This window comes from Homalodisca vitripennis, chromosome 3, assembly GCF_021130785.1.
Source record: "Homalodisca vitripennis isolate AUS2020 chromosome 3, UT_GWSS_2.1, whole genome shotgun sequence".
NCBI classification, from domain to species: domain Eukaryota; kingdom Metazoa; phylum Arthropoda; class Insecta; order Hemiptera; family Cicadellidae; genus Homalodisca; species Homalodisca vitripennis.
In genome coordinates this window covers 6440844-6466474 of record NC_060209.1, presented here as the reverse complement: position 1 = coordinate 6466474, position 25631 = coordinate 6440844, and the positions used below count along the sequence as shown (strand labels likewise).

At 40.6% G+C, this 25631-nt stretch overlaps 1 protein-coding gene across 1 annotated transcript in view; it reads right to left on the bottom strand.

Moving 5' to 3' along the window:
- The window catches only part of LOC124356560 (cadherin-related tumor suppressor), a 428185-nt gene that overhangs the window by 4468 nt on the left and 398086 nt on the right, over window positions 1–25631 (bottom strand). Inside the window, 7 exon segments of the mRNA XM_046807631.1 lie at window positions 1–188; window positions 863–1139; window positions 1829–2465; window positions 2819–4398; window positions 5009–8364; window positions 8548–8801; window positions 11886–12066. Coding sequence (XP_046663587.1) covers window positions 1–188; window positions 863–1139; window positions 1829–2465; window positions 2819–4398; window positions 5009–8364; window positions 8548–8801; window positions 11886–12066 — 6473 coding nt within the window.

The window sequence follows — 25631 nt, the reverse complement described above, 5'->3', positions numbered from 1 at the left end:
GAACACGAGGACAAGGGAGATGCCGATGGAGAGAGGGTCGGTGGTCACGGCCTCCCCGACTCCCACCAGTCCAGAGCAGCCTGTCAGTACGTGTCCGTAGTGCACTGCCTCCCACAACACACTGCCTGAACCGTTCAGTGGCTGGATCTCGTTGTTTATTGTGAAATTCGCCAGACATCCAGAGAAACCTGGAAGGAACATATATTGTTACCGATGATCCATTTGTTTTTCCCTAACAGTATCATGATTGAAGAACCTAGCTGTTTTCTCTACACTTCATACAATTTTAATTGTATTAAAAATTAAATTATGACAAAACTAAAAAATGAAATCAAAGTAAGTGAATATTACTGGAGGGACCAAGGTAACTTTGAGGATGTTTACTTTTATTGATTGTGTTTTGGTTTATCAAGTAATTTTGCCACAGCATGAAATATTTGTTAATATATCTACAACAGATTGGTAATAGGTTTGTTTGTTAGTATACTATACTTGATAAACTTGAAATTTCATACTAAAACAACCATAATTTTTTACTATAGTCTTGTTAAACATTTCTAAAGGTATAATTTTATAATTTACTCTTCACAGAGCAAAAGTAAAAATACTTTAATAACATTAGATTAGATTGCAACTTTTTAACTACTTAGAATGGAATTGATGTTTTAGAAAGACTGAACACTCTCCAGAGCAGACATTACAATGATGGATGTGCTTTAATTGTGATATTACAAATAATATCTTGTGCAATGGATAACATATTATAACAATAGAACCTGAAACATACTCTGTCCACAATGAGATTAATTTAGTTTCTTAGTTTTCAGGAATTGTGATTTTAATAGATTTATTGAATACTTACTTATAGGTACGGTGTCTTGTGGGAACACGTCTCGCCTAACGCCTCCTAGATAAAGGTCGGTGAGATAAGGGTCAAGGAAGTCGTGGATCCCAGCTGAGTCGAGTTCCTCTCCAACCTTCTTGCCGTCCAGCATGAGCCTCATGCCTCGGTGGTGAGAGACCAATGTAAGATTGTGCCAGTTGTAGTCGGACAGAAGGCCTCGGTCTCTCACTGTCATATTGACTGGAGATCCTGCAGAACCCAGCTGTGAGACGTACACTAGGTGACCTCCCACCAGCTGTGGACATACAACATTGTAGAACATAAACCACTGAATACTACATATATCATACCAGCAGTCTACACGGCGTATAAAATAAAAATAATCCCTTATGAAGGGTTTCATATATTGGCTTCACTAATTCTGGAACAGGCAAATCCAGCTTCAGTTGCAAATTTCTTTTACATTCAATCAAATACCCATTTGTGAAAGATTTGTTTGAGGTAAATGATCTGATACCTTTAGAAAATGTAAGAATCTTGATACTAAATATTAAAATATGGATATTTAGAGACAACCATGTTTAATTTTCTAATCCAGGTTTTTTTTAAGTCCTGTGTAACTTACAAACAAATCATTTTGTTTCATTATGTGCATTTTATATAGTCAAAAAATTATATGGGGATAATTTTGTATTCACATGTAATCTACTATTTAAATATGTTAGTCAAATATGTCTAGGTTAATTTATACAGTGTACAAATACATCAGGGTTAAGAATATGGTCTTTTAAAATTTGGAACAAATTGATTAGAATTGTCTTAATCGCTGGGCTATTAGTAAATTTCTATCTGTATAAAGTGTTCGACCAGCCCGACAATACACAACACTCCACAGTCTCAGTTTTCTTATTATATTATTCCTGTGGACACTATGTTCTAAACTAAAATCTTTTCATAACTAGGCATTAAATGAGAAATATTTACCTCAACTGAAGTGAAATCCTTGTTGGTGGCTGAAAAGATGATGATTCCATCCCTTCTAAGAGTACGAAACATGAGGCTGAGACTTTTAGCAGGCTGAGGAGACGAGGTAGCTGCACCAAGTGGAGAGTTAATGGACCTTCTTTGGCGATTATTCCGAGGGAACCACAGGGTAGAACCTTTATAAATAGTATCCAACAATTGCATTCTTCGGTGGGTCTCAGAGATCTTGAATTCAATGAATCCTCCTTCAGTCAGTGTCACAGGCTCCAGAGCATCGTTGCAATTGGGTGAAACAAGGTCAGAATTGTCACATATGCATGAGACAGAGTTCCAACGATCGTAACAAGATCCGTAAAGTCCACAAACTGGTTGTTGAATCGGTGAAGATATCTCACTGCTGTCCGGGATCAAGTTGGAAGTGATTCCGGTACACAGGCTCCTGGAAGACCGGCTGCAGGTGGGGTCTATTCCGCGGGAACGTAAAGGAGAAGTCAGGTTGAGAGGTCGTCCATTGACTGCGACGCTATGCACGCAACCCACAAAATCATCAGAATGGACCTGTCCCGGTCGTTCTAGGATAGGATCTGCTGTCATCAATCCTCCCACATACATCGGGTGGCTGTTGAAGTTGAGCGTTCTGAAACCAACAGCATTTTATGATGTATATGAAATTAATAAAGAAATTATTAAAACAGGTAATTGTACAAAAATGCATAATATTGTCAAACTACTTTTATCACAGTCATGAAATTATGTGAGTTTATACACAGTTACAAAATACGTGTAACAAAATTATTGTAATGACGTTTTTGTTACATTCAGCAAATCTTTAAATAGCATAATTTCTAGTTGACTATTGGACTAATCTGTTCTAATAATGTGAACCATTCCTGATTCTTCAAGCAGAAAATTATTCAATTCACATATTTCTTAATCTGACTAATTTCAACTATGATTACAAACTGGTTAAAGTTACTATTGAAGACTTACCCTGCAGGACCTATCTCGTTGGCGTAACAAGAAGCATCTCCAGGTTTGCATTCCTGACACAAATCTCCATTCTCTGTGCAAGAGCCAATGCTGAGGGAAATGACTCTTCCATTCCTTGTAGCCGTCACCTTGTACCATTCACCAGAAGCCAATGACTGTTTTCCTCCACTGACAGTAACAGATGTTATTGCTGTCCTCGCTCCTCCGTAAGAAAATACTGCGCTGCCACCCACAAGCTCTAGGGCCACAAAGTCTGACCGTCCTCCAGTCTGTGCCCCAAAGTTGTAGATGAGAAGTGAGTCTGGCTTTGTTGTCGAGAAAATCATGGAGATATCGTTGGTACTTGCATCCAGAGGAGGGAAAGTCATGAAAGAGAGTTCTCTGAATCCATAGGTTGACTTTTCACAATGCCTTCCGTGTCTGGAGTCCGGACAGCTACAGCGGTATCCAGGTTTCAAACTGACACAGAGTCCACCATTGAGACAAGGATTGGGCCTACAAGAGTCTGCGATTGTTTCACACTGATTACCTCGGAAACCAGGACGGCAAAGACAGAAGAAACTAGAACCATCAGGACTTTCTCTACAAGATCCTCCGTTCTTGCAAGGATTACCGTTACAGACATCACTTCTTTCTGATTCACAGAGGCGTCCTTCTCTAAGAGGAGGACAGATGCATTGGAAGTCAAAGCCTTGACGTCTGCAGGAGCCCCCGTACTGGCAAGGGTTGGGAGAGCAAGGATCTTGTCGACGTTCACAGCGTTTACCGGTAAAGCTATCGGCACAACGGCACACAAAGTCATGGCTGACTAGAGGAGAAGTAAAGATCAATGCCTGACTATCGGTTATTCTTGTTTCTTCATACACTCTGATTCCATCACTACAAATTCCACCATTTTCACAAATAGGATTTTGGCAAGGAGAGTATCCAACAGAGATAAAGGAAGACTGAACCAATTGTTGGATAACATCATGTTTTCTTGACAACACATCTGTAACATGGGCCTTGTTGCGATAACCCTTGGCACCTTTCACTGCCACTGCTATTTCTAAGCCATTATCCTTTTCCTGCATGCTATATAAATATGGGGAATCCCCGACATCAAATGTCGATTTTAATAAATCTACAAAGCCTTTGTAATAGTTCGTAAGAAATTTATGAGAAGTAATGTTTTCAATTCGAATAGTGATACTATTTTCCACAGTGGAATTGTCAAATGAAAGAAATTCAATTGAGACCATTGAAACAACATCGGGATGTCTTCCATCATTGCCAGAAATACTGAGAGAAAAGCCTGGACCCATAGCCACTCTGGACGTGTGAAGGCTGCAACCAGCAGGAATACTGAAGATACCACGACTTGTGGGATTGCTGAGAAGTTTGCACTGATACTCCCCAGAAGTATCGGGATCATTGGGGTGAACATCAGCAATCTTTCCGGTGGGGAACAAATCATTGAAGGTGTGGACTAAAATGTGAACAGCTCTCGGTGTAGATGGACTGTCATTTTGGTCAAGTACAGTTATCGTTATTGGATGCTGTGATCTCATCCTGGGCTTCCCACTGTCTTCAACTTCCACCTGAAAATCACAAAATTATTAGACTTTATATTTATTAAGTGATACATTTATTCTTATTGATATATGTGATTTGAAATATATGTAACTGTCTTCAACAGCCTGGAAAAGTACAAAATCCAGTTTATTTTTCTTGTATATTTGTTTATTTGCACCATTTTATTTTACTCTAGACCATACACTAAATATACTTGTTTCTTTCGAGCAATGTATTTAGGGACGCCTGTTAGAGCTCTATCCCCTTCTAATCATCAGAGAAATGGAACAAAATCTCTGACATTGGCATAGTTTTACTGATAGCTTAAATACAAATGTTCATCATGTATTTTCAGTTTTAACCCCATGAATGATGTTACTAGACATAAAAGTCGTTATTCTTTCTTCCATCATATCATTACCTGAGACACAGAGGGTTAAAACTCAAATAAAAACAATTTAAGAATGATAAGTTTACATATCTTACTTCCCCCCTCTACCATAAGGTGGATTTAAAGTTCCTTACGGTTCAGCAGTTGACACAGTTTACATTACAGAACCAATCTTTTGTCATTTAGGCATTGTAAAGCCTTGATTACTGATATTCTAAATAAATAAAATAAATAATGAATCTTACCAAAATGTCCAGTTGAGGAGTTGACTCTCTATCAATCATCTCAGTAGTTTTGACAATGCCCGTGTTAGGTTCAATCATAACCAGGTCTCGATGTTTGCCTCCAACAAGTCTGTACGTGAATGGAGCTCCATTAGGTGGCAAGTCAGGATCTATGGCAGCCAGTTTCATCACACTAGTGTTGGACGGCTCGTTCTCGGTGACATAACCCACGACATTAGGAGGATCAAATATCGGACCATTGTCGTTGACATCCATCACTGCGATTCTCACTTCTGTGGTTCCGGTTTCCGGCGGTGATCCTGTGTCAATTGCTCCAAGAATCAAGTTGTAGAACGATCTCGACTCTCTGTCCAGCTGCAGCGTTGTTTCAATCATGCCGGTTTGTGGGTCCACTTTGAATGCCTTGCCGATGTTGCCACTGATAATAGAGTAACTGAACTGATTGTTTTGTGGCCTGACATCCTTATCCATAGCTTGAACAGAAATAACCTTTGTTCCGATGGAAACACCTTCAGATATCTCAACATCATACATTTCTTCAACAAATTCTGGTGGGTCATTTCCATCTTGGATAGAGATTATTATCTGAGCCTCATCTGTATCATTTCCACGAATTCCACCACTATTTTTGGCCATCACTGTCAATACAACCCTATTTTGAGTTTCTCTATCCAATCTCCTTGAAACAGAAATAATTCCTGACTCAGGACTGATTGAAAATCCCCTGTCATTACTGGAACCCACAAGTAAATAATAAACTTTGCCGTCGTCTCCTGCATCTTGGTCTGTAGCTTGAATCATGCCCACACTAGTACCTACTTCAGCAGACTCAGAAACATCAAAATGAAATACTGGCTGCACAAAATGAGGATAGTATTCATTTACACCTGTTATATAAACAATTACTTTTGTTGAACCATACATGGGTGAATCAGGATTGACAGCTAAAATATCAAGAGTGTACGAACTTCTTTCTTCAAAATCAAATTTTGCTTTAGAGTAGATGGCTCCTGTTTTCATTTCAATGGTAAAAACATCTTTTCCTGATCCTCCAACAATCGAGTATTGAATTATTGCATTCTTTGGAGAATCAATATCCTGTGCTGAAACATTATAAACAAAAGTTTTCGGTGGAGAGTTTTCAGCAATAAAGGCTTGGTATGTAGATTGATTGAATGTTGGAGCGTTATCGTTGATATCAGTCAATATAACAGTAAGCATGGCCTTAGTGTGGTGTGATTTGAATCCTAGATCAGTAGCTGTAATATTAAGTTTGTACTCGTGAATAGTATCATAATCTAATGGTTTTAGAATGGTAACTGCACCAGTAACAGGATGAACTTGAAACTCTTTATTGACATTACCACCTGATATTGAGAACCGAACCATTCCGTTTGGTCCTTCATCACTGTCTGCAGCTGCAACTGTGACAATTGTTGATCCGATCGGTTCGTTTTCTGGCACAATTACTTGATAGCTCAAAGCTGTAAATACTGGACTGTATCTATTCTCACCGGTGACAACCAGGATCACAGTGACTTGGTCTTGCTGAGGAGGAACTCCATGATCAACAGCTCGAACAACGAGAGTGTACTGCTTCAGCAATCTTCCATTGCCATCCAAAGACTTTGCTAATGTTATCCAACCAGTTGATTTATCCACTTTGAATATATTTGTGCCATTTCCTCCGACTTTCATGTATTCAATCTCAGCATTGATACCGAAATCTAAGTCATCCTTTGCTTGTACTTGAATAATCTCTTGGCCGATAAAAGCACTTTCTAAAACAGGCGTAAAGTATTCTCTCTTCTCAAATTTCGGTGCATTATTATTGGCATCGACCACGTTTATCGTCACAAGACATTCCGAGGACATCGGTGGTTTTCCATTATCAGTGGCGAGAACCGTAAGAGGATATTGATTTTCGGGTGATGAATCCAATGCTGTATACTTATAACGAAGTCCTCTTTTTGAAAACAGCTCCCCACTAGCAGGATCAACAGTAAACAGATCTGAGGGATGTTTTAATGAATAGGAGATAACAGAGTTAGGACCTTGTTTATCTCTGTCCGCAGCAATTACTTGACCAACAAACATGACGTTCCTCTGTAGCTCAGGGAAATTGAAGCTGTAATATGATTGCTCGAATTCTGGTGCATTGTCATTTTGATCTTGTATTGTGATTGTTAGGGGTGTTTCTGCTCTCCATGATCCGTCAACTGCTGCAACTTTCAACAAATATTCATCCTGAGTCTCTCTGTCCAAAGGTCCAACCACAGTCACGTTACCAGTGCTCGAGTCTATGGCAAATTTCTTTCCTGGATTTTCTGTAAAACTGTATGTAGCATTTGCATTTTCTCCGATATCAAGGTCTGAGCTTGTCACTCTAATAACAAAAGCACCAGGCTCTGCATTCTCTGTAACATTTACACTGAACAGTCTGGTGAATCTCGGTGGGTTGTCATTCTTATCTAAAACAGTAACTAGGACGGTCGAAGTACCCGTCATTTGAGGCACGCCTTGATCCAAAACTTCAACTGTTAACTGGTAGCTTGAAACAGATTCTCTGTCCAGTCTGTAATTTGTAAAAATATCACCAGTTTCCGTATCTAGAGAAAACGCTCCATCTCCATCGTTACTGAGCCTGTAAGTTACTCTTCCGTTCATTCCTGAGTCTGCATCCGTGGCTTTAACTCTTATTACTTTCTGTGGAGGTGGTTCTTCCTCAAGAATCATGGGGTTGTAAAGACTCGATTCCATAACCGGAGGATTGTCATTTGCATCAGTAACATTGATAATCAGCTGCAAGACCGTTCTGAGAGGAGGATTATCTGAATCTCTTGCCTCCACCCAGACTTCATATTGAGGAGCGGTTTCATAGTCCAGTCCACCTCCAGATACCAGAACTTCTCCAGTGTTGGCATCCATTCTAAGTGCATCTCCGATGTTTCCACCGGCAATAGCAAACCTGACTCCTCCAACAGCTCCGAGTTTGGGAGAAGAAGCACTCAGTTTCGTAATGACCCTTCCGGCTGCAACATCTTCTGACAAAGTGAACTTGGTATCTGTTGGTGCTGTTATGATAGGGAATAGGTGTCTTGGCCAGAGTTTGACAATCAATTCTGCTGAAGCTGACTTCGGTTCCTTACCACCGTCGGTTGCTTGGATCTGAAGTTTATAGACCGTATCATCTCCTCCACCATTGTCCTCTAGTCTCAGTTCTCGTGCAGCTTTGATCACTCCAGTTTCTTTGTTCATTGTGAACTTTGAAACATCTTCACCACTGAGGAAGTAGACAATGTGGCTGTTTTCACCATCATCTTCGTCAACTGCTTTGGCACCAAACACAAATTGACCTAAAACAAAACAAAAATAGTTAAAAATGTGATTGGAATATGCCATTTTATAAAAAAATCAACTGTTTTGCAAAACAATTTTAAGATAATTTGAATAATTGAGACAATTCTGATGTGTATTATCAAGAAAAGTAAGTAATTCCAACATAAACAGGGATGTATCAGTGGGAAATAAAAACATACCTGGCAAAGTATGATCTGGAATGTGTACAACGTAGCTGGAGACAGGAAATTGAGGAGCATTGTCGTTCTCATCAGTAACTGTGACTGTAAGGTTGACTGCGGTGGCTCTAGGTTCCGTGACACTACAGTCCTGGGCAACCAGAGTGAGGTAGTAGACACTTGCTTCCTCTCGGTCCAGAGAAACTGCTGTGGAGACCATTCCCGAGTCACTGTCTACAGTGAACCTTTCCACGTTATCTCCCAGCAAGCTGTACCTGTAAAAGACAAGAAACCCCTTAGTTACAAATATTTCCAAACCAAACTTTGAGTTTTGAAGCTCGATAATCCACAAAAAGCATTAAACAAAGAAGTTGTAAGTACATTTATTGGAAACATTAATAAGTATGCTTCCTTCACTATATTTCAAAGTAATGAAATGTACATGCACATTTAAATACCTACAATTCTCATTATTTAAGTTTTAATCAAGTTAATTTAGAATCATTAGCAAATTTACATACAGATGCTGAGAATTATGAAGAAACAGGAAATGTAGACATAACTTAATAAAAATGTTTAAAAAATATGTCAACGTGCATTTGAATGCAAAAAAGGCTAAAATTCAATACAAATCAAAGCATGGCAAACTTGGTTTTAGATTAGAAAGATAGGTCGCCAGAAGATAAAACTAAATCAATTGTTTACATCTAAATATACCTCTCAAAATCCAAGCCAGTGCTCATAAATAAGTAATATTTAGTGTCGGACAGAAATTCTAAACACCATGAGTGTGGATTGAGCACTATAGTCCATTTTTAGCATGGATTGATCTAATATTAAAGAAAAGAAAGGAAAAGTACAATAGATGTTTAAAGTGCATGTTCTACAGATAAAGGACAAAAGAGACATTACGGAAAAGGTTCGATGCGAAAGCAGTGGTTAGTGTCGACCCCTGACACACGCGTATTATCCGAGATTTGTAGAGCATTGTGTTCGGGATCTGCGTAAAGAATCTCGCAGTTTAATCAACACTCATGTGAACGTAATGGCCACACATTACAGGCTCCGTGCCATTTACCTCTAATACATGTGCATTTGCAGTTCACGGTTAGCTCGGGTGACCTTACCAAAGCGAGGCGATACTCGTGTTAGGTTAGGCCTAACTAGTTCTGTTGCTCAACGCTATCCACTCCAATACTACCTTGCCGGATGACGGCTGTGCAGCCATTTGCATTCATATCAGGTGATTATGGCAAGCCAATTACTTATTTGATAGTTAGGGGCTCACGGTGGTGTTCAATGCGAACTGGATGTCTACTCGGGACTGTTGTTACTCAGTGGGTTTTCACCTTGGCGAAGTGAGTTATGATGGTATTAAGTAAACAGGTATATAAGGCGCACGGACTAAACTGTGCGAACCTTATTCGATCCGCCACCCGAAGGACTTGTTAACGTGTTTTCAAAGCGAAATACCAACACCATTAACTATTAATTCTGCTAAGGAAAACGGGATTTCTTGTGAAAGGATAAAACAAGTTACCTAACTTCCTTGAGGCAAGACAAAGGTTATAAGGAACCATTTTAAAAGTAAGAATATTAACATGTAACAACCTAAATATTGTAATGACCAAAAGATCGTAAAATTTGTTTTAGAAAATTCAGGATTTCGTCACAATGTGATGGAATTCCGCAATCATACTGGGATCAACGATTGAATCGCATTATCACACCTGATCAACACATTGGATCAAGTTTGATACTTTGAAATATCACGAATAATAATAATGTAAAACGTTACAACAGAATAGTTAACAATCTTTACATCGATCGATAAACAATACAGCATCAAACATTTCGTCGGGTACTGATAAACAATTAACAGATAACCGAGAATCCGACTGACAGCGGTTGCAGATAATCGGTAACGATGTTTGTTCAGCCACTGTAACTCTAGATAAGTCCGCTCAGTAATTAATCAACAGTTGCATAAAGCAATTAACAAATGAAACCTCCAAGGACGGCCTCCGATAAACAATCAACGCGCGCAACAGCTAGAGATAAGGTCATTCGAGGCAATGAGTTCACTTTCTCACAACCCACACGACTCGAGGTGGACTGTAGACGACACGTCATTCCGGACCTATTCTCAGAGTCGTAGTGGCATGCTGGACTGAACTATTTCATATCGGTACTCAGAGATATTGGATATGTGGGCCAATCTTACGTCATTCCGGACCTATTCTCAGAGTCGTACTGTCATGCTGGACAACTATTTCACATCGGTACACAGAGATATGGGATATGCGGGCCAATCTTACGTCATTCCAGACCTATTCTCAGAGTCGTAGTGGCATGCTGGACTGAACTATTTCACATCGGTACACAGAGATATGGGATATGTGGGCCAATCTTACGTCATTCCGGACCTATTCTCAGAGTCGTACTGTCATGCTGGACCTGAACTATTTCACATCGGTACACAGAGATATGGGATATGTGGGCCAATCTTAAGTCATTCCGGACCTATTCTCAGAGTCGTAGTGTTATTCTGGACTGAACTATTTCACATCGGTACTCAGAGATATGGGATATGTGGGCCAATCTTACGTCATTCCGGACCTATTCTCAGAGTCGTACTGTCATGCTGGCCTGAACTATTTCACATCGGTACACAGAGATATGGGATATGTGGGCCAATCTTAAGTCATTCCGGACCTATTCTCAGAGTCGTAGTGTTATTCTGGACTGAACTATTTCATATCGGTACTCAGAGATATGGGATCTGTGGGCCAATCTTACGTCATTACGGACCTGTTTTCAGAGTGACCTTTTAATACGTACCGTTGATTACTATTCAAGCCGCTTTTGGAAGTATACTTGTTCGGTTCTTCATTACATATGCTAGAGAACACTTATTTAGTCATTGACTGTCTTACTTTTTCAAGACATCGAAATGGATAAAATAAAGTTCTAGCATCACTCTACTGTACATAGTGGATTTATAAATATGTATATCAGAGGTTGACATTCAATTCATTGAACAATGACTGGCAATACCTCAGATTTATCATATTAATTGAGCGGAGCGTTTCTAGAAAAGTCCCCAACAACTGTTTTACACACCAAGAAGGTATTACTGATAACATCTAATTTTTTTAACAGACAAATAAGTGAATGGCAGACGATGACAGCTGCTAATCTCAAGAAAATTACCCAACTGGTGTTCTCGAGAAAATGTTCAAAGTCGTGTTTGTGCGCTTATACCACTTTACTAAAAAGTTATTGATCTTAGGCACGTGCAATTGATAATCACACATTCTAAATTGTTCTAATGTACCCAAATATTGAACGTAAATTACCTGATTTTGGCGTTCAGTCCAGTATCTTTGTCTAGGGCTCGAGTCTGGAGCACAGAAGTGTTCGGGGGGAGATTCTCTCGCACCGTGACAGAGTAGACTTGCCGCTCAAACTCCGGGCTGTGATCGTTGACATCTTGTACGATGACGTGGACTACGCCCGCCCCCGTCAGCGGTGGTGTGCCTACGGACATACAGTTCAATGTGTCAGGGAAATGAGAGAAACTGATTACATTTCTTCGACAGTACCATTTGGATCCTTTTCATTCAGAATGGCTGTTGAAAAGATGGTACTGTATTTAATCTGCTCTGAAACACACAATAATCATTACAAATGTTGTTCTATTGTTATGAATTCTTGAGTATATTTCTTAAACAACAGAGACAACTACAATTATTGTCATAGAGAAATAATTTTGGAACAGACCTGGAGCTAGACCTGGTTAGTCGACTTCCAATAAGCATGTCATGGAATGTGTTAGGCTACTCGTGCAATTCTGAAGAGACAAATAAAGTAGGATTCTGAATAATGTCCGAGGAAGAGACTAGACAGCGTACAAGAGACGGTGGGAGCTCGGGTCAGACAGACGGACAGACCGCCAGGTCGCGTAGGAGGACCGAGGATCTGCACGGTGCAATTTCCTTAGCATCCTTGACCCTATCATCAGCCTACCCCTGCCCTGTCAGGCTCTGCCATATGGTTACAGGCCAGCTGATGCCGATAGACCCGTTGCACAACGAGAACAAAACTCGCGAAACGGCCGATGCACCTTTAATTGAGTTCTCCGTCAATAATTTAATCCACAACTCTTCAGACGACCGAGCAGAAGGATGTATTTTTAAACTCGAAAACTATAGCAAACCCAGAACCGAGTGCGGCCTTCGAGTAGTGAATCACTCGAGTCACTTTACTTGTGTCGATACTTTCCCGTGGGTTTGCCACTTTAAGTATGTCCTTGTTTCTCATACCTACTGTAAAACACTAACATACATTCACTACAGCTACTGATAGCAATCATCGCTAATTGTATGCTAATCGGGAGATTTTATCACTCATATGTCGTCATTCACGGTCATTCTCCGCGTTACTTACTGATACTTAGTATACGATTCATACACTAGCATTTCAATACTAACAGAGATCACGGCCGTGATAGGACGACACATGCACGGGTGTCACGTTTACGAAATATCTCTGTTACGAGTTAAGAAGCATTAGACGTCATAAAAACAGCGACCGGTACTCAATTTCCCCTGGAATAGTGACAAATCGGTCTGCAATTCATCTCCTCCAGAAGAGCAGAGTTATGTCTTGCTCTAGTCCTAGCGCCCGTGGGCGACCAGTTTTCCAAGATGTCAGCTGTTGAGGTTAAGACGAGCCGCCGAGTCCGGCTGATTCGTCGCCATCTTGTTTCAACACTAAGAATTTATTTTGGCGCATTAATATCGCGGATCTAGCTGCACGAACGCGCCACTAAGAGGAACAAACGCGTTTAAATGATTGCGCCAAGGAGGAATCCGTTTAATCGCTCATTAGGCGGTGGACCCTCAATGGGCTCTGATTATTGTTCGACGGCCACCATATCATTCTCCATTGTCAACCGCAGTGATTGTTTATTGTTGCGTTGAAGTGTATTTATTGAAATGGGCCGGCGACAATATCGGGTAGGCGAGGCGGGCGAACTGAGCGATCGTCCGGGGAACGCGTAAATCCGGTGCCCGAGGCCTACGTGTGTCTTGTGGCAGTGGGCAAGGGCCCTAATGAGCGACGGCTCCCGACTTTATAGACCCATTGCCGCTTCCACTGAACCTACATGTATAAAAATGACCGCTGAATTGTTTCCATCCTCGTGTAAAATACTGGGCTTATGCGAGCCGCCCCGGAGTTGCAGGCGCTTGATTTGTCATCGGCGGCCGTGGATCACTGACCTCCGGTGGTGGCCGAGAACGGGCAAATCACATTCGGCGCCGACCTCCTCTAATCGCGCAACGATTCGAGATCGATTACTACTGCGATGCTTTGATTCTCACTTGAATCACGACGCAGTACTTCTGCACATCTCATTAAACTGTAAACTTTACCATTATCGTTAAAAGTAACTGTTTTTTAATTACACACAGCTAAAGTTATAAATATTGTAAATTTAGATAACCTAGAGTTTAAATAGTATACATTTATACTAAAAATACTTCCGTGTATTATGAATTTAACTCAAGGTCGGATGTATTTTTTGACAGCATGCAAAGGTGTCGCTTTACTCCGAATTGAAAATATAAAGATGATAAAAGCAACCATTTTATGATACTCCGTATATTACTTTGTTTCTACTTATGTTCGATGATTTCGCGACTCTCGATTATTTCGCGACTGCTGGAAACTATTCGCACGCTCGATTATGCATAGCCAGAGGAGCGCGGCGTGGCGCGGCGCGGCAGCGATACGAGAGAATCGGTTGTGGTCGATCGAAGATGGAGGAAGGAGCGCAGCACGAGGAAGAGCGGGGTGCAGGGTCAAGCACAAGTCGGATAACGGATTTAAGTTGCGGTTACGGAATTATGATTGTGATTGCGGCGTCGATATCCGCTCCTCCCTCCGCAGGCTCGGCCCGTACCAGTCACTTTCCTTCGTGTTGGAGTTGGCATTACCGATCGCTGCTTCAGCCGCCAGCACACATCTATCCTCGTCCGTCAGCACTTAGAGCCCGTGCGGAGCTTGTATGTACTTGCGCGCACGTCTGTCCTCGTCCGTCAGCACTTAGAGCCCGTGCGGAGCTTGTATGTACTTGCGCGCACGTCTGTCCTCGTCCGTCAGCACTTGGAGCCCGTGCGGAGCTTGTATGTACTTGCGCACACGTCTGTCCTCGTCCGTCAGCACTTAGAGCCCGTGCGGAGCTTGTATGTACTTGCGCACACGTCTGTCCTCGTCCGTCAGCACTTAGAGCCCGTGCGGAGCTTGTATGTACTTGCGCGCACGTCTGTCCTCGTCCGTCAGCACTTAGAGCTCGTGCGGAGCTTGTATGTACTTGCACACACGTCTGTCCTCGTCCGTCAGCACTTGGAGCCCGTGCGGAGCTTATATTTTAATAGTTATTGTATTTTATAAGTTTAATTCATTTTAATACATGTATATTGAGGATTGTATACAATTTGCTTAAATTGTGAACACAATAAAGATTTATTATCATATTTCAAATTTCAAATTTTTTTTCAAATTCTTTATTGTGTAGTATGACAATTTTTACAATAATTGTATTACACTCGTCAGAAAAATATGGTTTAAGTTGCATATCTAAATAAAACAATATTTCTCAAACTTTTCACAATTTCTATGGCCACTTTTAAATTACTAATCGGAAAAAAACTCACCAACCGAGTAAAAAGCTTTCTGTATGAGATAGTTATATAATAATTTTTTGAATTTTGTAGGATTATTTTCCATTGTAATATTTTGCGGTAGCCTGTTGTAATAGCCTGTGTGTAATAATATGAGTCTTTTGATCACTTTATCACCAACCTGAGATGGAAGTTGTTCATAAGCCATCGTTCTGTGAGACTGAATTCTCAGGTCGTTCCTTCCCCTCGTATTATATCCGTGGACGTTACTACCCTGTGTCAAATCGCATTTGTCATCTAGACTCAATTTAAGAATTATCAGTCTTTCGCTTCACAACGCGTCGAAAAATACACAATTAATTCTTGCAATAATTCGGTCTCGCTGTGGGGAGCTGCCATATTCAGCCAGTACATGTTAGACAGAACTCTACCATCTTGAAATCTTATGAGATATAAAAATATACGAAAAACCGGTGACTCAAGTATCACAAAACGTTGACATTTTTCTCTTTGGTGATTAATGGTTTAAACGTAGCCTTAAAAAAATCTTGTACTAGGATGAACGACCGCTATTTTGAAACCTTAAGAGGTACTGCAAAACATGTAAAACAGGATGTGATACATCTTTCTTGAAAAATATGTTAATATGTTTGCAATTATAAATTTGATATGGATTTCGTAAAATTACGAGCTAGATCCATTTAGAAAGTGTTTAAGTTACGGTTATTGCTCACTAACTCACTAACGAACTCAAGAGATCTCTAAGGAACATGATGTGCTGAGTTTCGTGAGTCAAACTATGAGGAAGAATCCCTTTATTATAAAGGCGAAGCTAGGATTACAAGTCCTCTGACATACTTATAATAGCTATCGTATTTGCCGAATTATCTTGCTTACACGGTGGTACATTCCTGATTCACGAATTTGTTTGAAAGTGTTAAACTGAAACTGTGGGAGACCGGATATAATCGATACAATTTCAAGTACTTTTATATTTTTTCTTGGAACATGTTTATAACCGGAGTTTTAAGTGGTCAACTATGTCGCTTGTTGGCTGAACTGTTTGCAAAGTACGAGTATAGATATCTATACACCCAAAAATGTAATAGATTTTTCATAATCTAGTGGCAGATTGTGCTTTTCTAGTGCTACTTGGCCTATGTGTATCTTACAGAAAGTAATGAACTTGTATCAATACTAGCTATTCGCTACAAAAGGCTCAGATGCCTTTATCTTCAGAGTGGTTACATTCCGATAATACTCGCTCATTGTGAACGAAGAAGCCCTAAAATGAAAAGCCAAAGTGCAAACACGAGGCACTTCTTCCATCGATTCATCTCAGAAGAGTCGGTTCTACTTGAACTCCGGATTTGTATAATTCCCGAGCGGCCGGGCGGCACGGCCTGCGCGGCGACTCGCGAGCAAACAAACGATCAAATATTCTATTGGTGAGGATGACTTAGTGAATCACCGGCCACCTCTCGAGACTTCAAAATCAACATTCCGACTGCTGTTTACATTCCCTCCGACTGCCTCTGGAACTGCTACTGCTTCTGCCTCGCCCGCCTGACCCCGCCGCCGCGCCGCCACCTCTCGGTCTCTGTCTCGTCATCCTCAGTTCGTGTCTAAGTGGAGTTTTAGTGACGATTTCTTGCGATGTTCGTGAACCCAGCCTAGCACACGAGAAGCCAGTGTACAGATGTGATCTTTCCTACAAACCCGTTATTCTTAATAATTCCTTTCTACACAAATCTCTTGGAATCACATTAAGAAAGGTTTTTTATTCATTCTTTTCTCGGTGAGGAACTCGGATACTCGGAGAAGAATCGCGTATCGGATTTCGCCCGAACCGGTTCCACCACGTGTCCCTTATCTGGGGAACACCGCGTGGACAGTGGTCTCCTACGAATTAGTGGCGCAAATCGATCCAGCCTGACGGCGAAGTCCGGTCACTCCTCGTCTCTCGGAGGACGTCCTCCCGGTAGTCGACCGCCTCGTGTTGCGGTAGACGCGAGAGAAGGCCGATACCGGTTGACATGTGTCGGAGCGCGGTCGAGCGGATGGGGCGAGCCGGGTCAGGCTATAGCACACGGATTAATGAACGCACTCCCAAAATATGACACAAATTAACGACTCCGATACGAAGCCTCGAAGGGGAAACATTTAAATAAATACGTGGGCGGCTGAGGAGATATAGGGGCTCGGCTCTGCTCGGCGACTCTCCTGCCATTTGTTCGTGTGTTGCGCACAACGTGTGCTAACTAATTAGCTCTCCACTTCCTGATCGATACGGACGCGGTTTCGCCTTCGGGGAATAACGCGAACGAAATTCAATAATAAATCGAGGCGTCGTACTCTTCACCCCTCCGGTTCGTAGTTCGTTGGTCCGCAGTTCCTTGTCTACGCCGATTCCCTCAGCTCGCCCGTTCGCCTCCCGATAAATCATCGTCTGCGGCCATCGACATTCCGGGAAGACCACGTGCTGGAGTCACGTCAAACTTGATGTGTGACGTCCGTCAACTTAAATGTCGGATTTGTCACGGCCACGCCGGTCTCGAGGCGGAACAGAACAGAGTCACGGCGGTCAGCGATCAGCGATGTTTCTTACTGCTCTCGTCACAGATGATGTAAAGTCTTGACTAATGTTTCAGTAATGTATTAAATTGACATTTTTCTTGGCACAAATCAATCGGTCACAGTAAACTCTACTTGTTCCCTACGCAGACTCTATGAGGAATATGCAGAGAAAATAGAACTGTACTTAAAAAACTAAAAAAATGAGAAAAGATTACTTCTATGACTTTCAAGAACATCTATGCAATGTATACGGTTGTACTTGAACTGTCTCCCGTCACAACAAACATCGGGAAAATATAAACATGGACATCGTCAAATCGAGGATATGAATTTAATTCGAACCACTTAATCGTAAACGTGCCCCACGGCCATGGGACGCGGGCCAACTTGATTTACGAGCTATTCAAGATCGTTATTTCTGACAAATCTTGAGATGTGGGCCTAAAGTTCAAATTCTAAACATGAATAACGATGATCTGTTCCAAAACACCTACTAGCATCAGAATAATGCAAGACCCATCTGATATCCACGAGGCGAAGGTATCAAGTACCTTTGTCGTTCAGTAGGCGGGTATCGGGGCGTTGGTGGGCAATGGAGGCTAGGCTGAAAACTGGAGCTGGAACCTCAACTGGAACTGGAAGACTTGAATATGCCATTCGTCATCCTACGTTTTCTAATGATTTGATAAGCGGTTTAATAATAATAATAGTAATATGTATTGCAGTTTTACAATATGTACATTGTATTGCAATCGTCATTTGTTTGAACTCCTATAGCTAAGGCATTCTCACATACAGTCAAACATACATACAGTGATCATTCATTCTCTAATTCAGTACTATTAGGATCATCAGACCCGCACAGAAATTAGAGATTAATTATCCCAGCGGCATGTCAGGAACTCATCGACAGAGTAAAACGCATGTCACACCAGAAGGTGTTTCAACTGAGCTTTGTTAAGATTTTGAGTGCGTTTTAGCTCTTCGCAAAAGAAACTGTGTTGCTGAAGACGTAAGATATCCCTGCCTCTAGTCCCATAATTGTGGACCTCCCTGCCCTGTACTAAAGTGCACCGAGAAATGCAGTATAATACCACTTCAAGGATATAGAGGCAGGGTAATGTCAGCAACCCACGCTCCGTGAAAACATCTCTACACGACTCTCTGTAGTTTAACCCAGAAAGAATTCTGACCGCTTTCTTCTGAAGTCTGAATAATCTAAAAAATTGTTGTTGGGAACAGCTTCCCCAAAGTCGAATTCCGTATGAGAGGTGAGAAATAATCTTTTGGTTTACTGATGTGTAGATGTGTTTATTATTTAAACACAACTGTGAAGCCCAACATCCTGATTAAACATTCTAATGTTATCCTGTGCCAAGATATCTCGTGAAACATCTATAGACTTTACATGTTGGAAGAAATGTAATTTCTAAATGGTCAGCTATAGTGTGTGAGCTATATGGCGGTGCATGGCCAACCATGGGATTTTGCTAAGCGTCATTGAAGCCTATCGCCCAGTAATAACTTGTTACATGTAATAACATGAACAGGTTCATCAGTTTGTATTGTTCAATAGTGCAGTAATGCATTTTTGTAGAGAACGTGTAGCTTCGTAAGGGTTATGACTGTGTAATTGTGTATTGTGACTCAGCTTCTTAGAACACCCCATCTTTTCATAGGGCTTCCATGAGTGTGGCTTCAGGGCTGTTTTAGACGATTGCTCTTCTATAATTCCAATGGTCTGGTATATATAAAAAGAGGGAGAATCGATTATGTCAATTGATAGCATCACTAAAAATTAATGGGACTTTTAGTGTTACAAAGCACGTGACTTGTCAAGCCAAAGCGATATTTGGCAATAGCTTTTAACAATCCGCTGTTAGGCCTAAAGTAAGTGTGATTTGCAAATATTACTTGTTTGTAGGGATATAATTCAGTAAAGCAGCTTGGTTGACAGATCATTGCAGGCAAAATAAACTAGAACGAATATATAACAGTTCGAACATGTTAGTCCTTTAGCTTAACTCAAGATATTTTATACGTTGTAGGTATGTTTATTAGTTGATAAGTAGAAAAGGTAGTCGGAGCTTTAGATGTGATTTAGATATTAAGAAAGAATAACTCGGAGTTTTAGACGTTTCGTAGGTGTGATAGACTTTTGGTGTGTTGTAGTTAGTTGTATACACGTTCTCTATGCAAATTACCCAATAGCCGCAATGATTTGAATAATTACACTTACTACGAATAAACGCTTTGTGGACATTGCAAATGTGTGAATAAATATAACTTGATTCAAAGATCAATCAGATAAATAGTATTCAACAAGATAACCACCATCAGTCGGTATTCACTAAACAGTAATGAATATCATGCCACATTATGTACATGTTGTAAATTACACGATGTCCGTTGGAAATAAAGAAATAATAGAGTAATAACAATTAATAGTTATAATTTAAATGAATTAACACTAATTTAAAGCGTATTATTGATCAATAAACATACCTACAGTATTCTCAGACTACATAACTTAGAAAGAAAAATAAGTATACAGCTTACGAAAGTATTGATTTATACTGATATTAAAGTAATTTTAAATCGAACTCGGAATATGTTAATTATTATGAGCCTGTACACATCATTTATTTTTTTAATGATACTCTATGATGAAGGATTACATAACGAGGTTTTTTATGCTATAAGAAATTTAAAACGCCTGAGATTTTTTAACAAATATCTGTATTGATAATACAAAAATGTATATGAGGCAATAATTACTGAGCTGTTCGGAGTCCACAAGTCCAAGTCCATTAATTTCCTTTGTTACTAATGATGTTATTAATGAAAAAATAATTAATTACTAGTATTTAGAGTCATACATCTCATTATTCCGATAGAATACCTTTTATTTTTTATTTTAAATGTGTCACAAAATAATATATAAATATATAAAACCCGAACGATGATTTTTAAATATGGCGCCAATAACTTCATGTGTGTGTACGTTTTGCAAGGATTTGTTTATTATTGTATCCAATTTCTATTACAACTGGAACCCAATTTTAGGTATTTTCAAGGTCGACTGGTGTTCTTTTAAAGTTAGGTGAAGTAAATACGCTGGTTAGTTCAAGACAGTCATTGTAGTATTAGACAGAGACAGTCTTTTGTACGGAAAAATAAGTCGAGAAACAACATATTCACCCAATATTTTTTTTAATTTGTGTAGAGCGTAAATATTTACCCAACACCCTGTGTCACTGCCGTCACATCCTGACTGTAGGGAAGACCATTAGTGTAGTGTAGTGTAGTGTAGTGTAGTGTAGTGTAGTGTAGTGTAGTGTAGTGTAGTGTAGTGTAGTGTAGTGTAGTGTAGGCCTACTTGTGGTGGTGATGCTCTGTGCACAGAGACGCGCGATAACCCGCACTCCGGCTCTACACCTCGCCTCGCCCGCTGGGCGACCAGCGTATGTAAATGTAAGTCGCCACTATATCCGCTTGTTAAGCGGTCTCGGCTCTCTGCTCATTGGCCGGCTGCCCTCTCATTTTCTTATTGGTTATTAAAATCATTTCGACCAATTAGGGTCGCGATCGCCTCATTGATTATGTTTACACGGGATCTGATAAGTTATTTTATAGAGTAGCGGGTACACAGTGTCCGGAACACTTAGGCGCCATCTTGGCCTCATCGCCGCTTCGGCCATTTTATTCTCCCCTTTGCTAATTCGATTGATCGTCGTCGAACAAAATGGAGGGCGCCCCTATACACCAATTAGGCAGTGAGTCTGCACGCCGGGAGATGTATCTGGACATTTTAAAAATTTAGCAGAAAAAATAACAAAATTCTTAATGTTAGGTTTTTTGATACCTAACATTCAAACATCTATATTTTGATAAAGTTGCAAATTTGTTCAAAAACTAATAATTTTGTAAGTTGAGTGCAGTCACATTCTCTTGGATGTTAGTACGCTTTACTTTCATACCCTGCTATTTGTTAGTACAGGAAGAACAAATGAAAGAAGCACTCCTATTATACCACAAACTGTTGATATCGTTGAAAAGTTTGAGTAATAAAAAGTTGTTGTGTAGAAAATAAATGTCACGCAGTTTCTTAGATTTTATATCATATTTTAAGTAATATATAAGATTAATAGAAAGAAAAATAGTACCGTAATTAAGGTATCAAAAGAAAATGTATCGTACCTTCGACACGTAAGTTGACGTGAAATCACAAGTCTCAATAAGTGGAAGTAGAGGAACAACATATAACAAGTGGAAGTGGATCAACAAGATATAACAAGTGGAAGTGGATCAACAAGATATAACAAGTGGAAGTGGATCAACAAGATATAACACTTATTCTCACAAGTTACTATCGCATTTGTGGTATTTGAATACGATTAATATTCAATACGAGTATATTAGATTTTCAATCTACTTCGATGACAGATTATGTTCAATAAGTAAAACGGCCAGTTTCTGGATGTCATGGAATACAATTAAGCAGGTCTGTATCGTCATAGTAACTTTATAAATGAGCTCTAGAACAACGAAAATAATTCGTTATAAACACTAGAAAACAGTGGCTATTCTAACTCGTCTGTGTGATGAGTTCTCGGAGCCATCACAAAACTCAAACATCAATTGTTACTATCCGACTGAGAGTGCCGTAAGTGGTATGGGGATCGGGACTCTTGTGAAGAATGAATTGCATAATACGAACTATTCAATCCGATAAGGCAAAATCAACTTCAATCTAGGTAAAACTCCATCATAAAACCTAAGGAGTCTAGAATATAAAGATTATAAAGAAAGACATGTGATCTATACAACCAGACGTGAGTAAGGCAGTTCGAGATTCTACCGAGCCGAATACAGAATTGTTAGTATAATAATTCCTTCGGTTTAGGAGTATTATAATGTCGGAAAATAGGCAATTTAAAATTATTATAAGGAATTATTCAATTTGGTTTAGCTAATTTAGAACGGAGCAGTTCGGAGTTCGAGCGTTTGCAGAGCAAGTTCGTTGGACTCAGAAAGGCCTCCGGGCTCCCAGCGTTTTCCGGCGGTAGGAGCGATGAGGCGGGGCCCGGGGGCGGAAGGCCCCCATCGGGCTACTAATCAATTAGCAGGCTACATTTCCGGCTAAAATGGAGGCATTCGGCGAGGAAAGAATTAGCATAGAGTACAATAGAGCATGAAGAGTATGGAAGAGTACTTGGCAGCGATGGCGGGCAGGCCCCTCCCCGGCAATTTGCCGACTGGTCCCATTGGCGGGCCGGGACATGTGGGAACTGTTGCTACTCAAAGTCCGCCGATTATTCTTGTCCAATATATAAATATCGCCCCACCATCGCCTTCGGTGGTCTGACGTCCTCCGTCACATCGGCCGCCACCGCGACGTCAACACCGCGGTCATCGCCACTCCCCTCGGAACACGCAGAAACAGTGGAGCACATTCGATGTGGGCTCTCACACAGTGTCGTCCTCCGTCACATCGGCCGCCACCGCGACGTCAACACCGCGGTCATCGCCAGTCCCCTCGGAACACGCAGAAACAGTGGAGCACATTCGATGTGGGCTCTCACACAGTGTCGTCCTCCGTCACATCGGCCGCCACCGCGACGTCAACACCGCGGTCATCGCCAGTCCCCTCGGAACACGCAGAAACAGTGGAGCACATTCGATGTGGGCTCTCACACAGTGACGTCCTCCGTCACATCGGCCGCCACCGCGACGTCAACACCGCGGTCATCGCCAGTCCCCTCGGAACACGCAGAAACAGTGGAGCACATTCGATGTGGGCTCTCACACAGTGACGTCCTCCGTCACATCGGCCGCCACCGCGACGTCAACACCGCGGTCATCGCCACTCCCCTCGGAACACGCAGAAACAGTGGAGCACATTCGATGTACTTTCGTTAGTACGGACGGTGTACAATCTTTGTGACTAAACCTAATCAATGCCAAGAAATGTCTCCACCGATAGTGTCGGATCTTTATACATTCAAAAGTCTTCCTGTGTTAATAATAAACTGGCATAATATCTATATCTATAATAGTTTGTGTATCTATTCCAAGATTTACGGTAGAGATACATAGTTATATCTGTCAACACTAAATTTGTTACAACTAGTGAACAGTGCACCAACTAGTCAACTCTCGGTTAGAAAGCCACTTTACCCTACGAAGAGGACGGGATTCTAATCCGTATACGAGTTTGTAAGAGACCTCTCACAAAGATATAGAGGAAACATTCGTTACACTCGACCCTCTCAAGGTGGACCGAACCCTGAAGAAAACGAGCGAGTGTTTAAATTTTATAGAGGTTTCAGTCGTTTTGTGTGACTTGTAAAACAAACTAATCAGCAGCAATTAAACGATCCCTCTTAAATCCACCTTTATTCGACGTTTTGTACCTGTAAGAAAATGTTTGCTCTGGCCAGTAGCGGCCGGAGCCGAGCCACGATTGTACCGGCTGCAGAGCGATAAACAGGTCTTATCCGACGTAAAGCGAGTAAACATGAACGGGCGTAATGATCGCGACATGGCCGGACAGTTATTGTTCCGTTTGGATTCGGTAATGATTCAACTACTAATCAACGGCTATTCGTTTCTTTGGAATATCTAATAAGCGGTCTGCAACAAGCCTAGGCGAGCGAATGTTCCTGGACCGTCGCTCCGATACTCGCGGAGCCTCGGGGATGCGGTTTATACTCTCGCGTCCCCGTATTTCCTTTTTATTATCTGCACCATCTTTTGAGAGTTTTTACATCCTAATCGCGAGCAAACATAAATGCAACAAGTCTAGAAGAGTTTACGGTTGTGTCTTTAAAGGATGACGCCGATCGACAATTATGTAGTCGATTTTAAGAGCGCACACTTCTTCGACTACGTTGCCGTGTCAAAGATTTTATTGCTGCTCGATTTTCCTGATCAATCCGGATTTATGTAACACACTGGGTTACCGTATTGTGTACATCAGAGGAATATTACAAGTTCACACGAAATTCGCGCACAAACAGAAACCACTATGTTGGAACATTCATTAATTTTGTTAAACGTACTACCGTTTTTCTATGCAAATGACTTGGAGTCCACAAAAAGCATGATTTCTGTGTATTTGAAATTAGTAACGTAATAATTTTAACTTTAAAAAATAGCACGTATAAAAATATATTAAAATCCGAGTCCAAATGTTGTATACTTACATTTCAAGTAATTCGTTACAAGGTTACATATTACACTTTGGTAATTTAACATTTAACCGGGATTATGGTATTAATATAACAAAATTGCCTATTTTTGACCATTCAATTTAAGGTTAAAGGAAAATGTTCATCTATTAGATGACTTTTTTAAAACATTAAAGCCTTACAAAATAGTTTTACGTTTGTACGTAGATTTCAGATTTTGTAAAGCTCTTATAACGGTTTACTGACAAGAATTCAAATACAATTTGTAAATACATATATTATTACACACACACATTATATACGATATATATATATAATAGTACTAGTAAATGGCGAGTTTATATATAAAACGAGCTCGCAAAGGTTCTGAAAAGGTCTATTATAATGATTTCTATTGACCAGAGCAGAATTAAGTTAGATAAAACACAATACATGTTCATCATGAGATATTTTTTTAAAGAATAAGCACATTCCTAGTTTGTAACTTAATCTAAGATTGACCGAACACAATTCAATAGAAAAATAGCAAAAAATTACTACTGAACGCGTCAAAGTTGGGACTAGAGAACTCTTGTTCTGTAATGACCACCAAAGTACAAAGTGCCATTAAACTCTAACCATTGTTTGCCGTCACCGGTCTCAACAT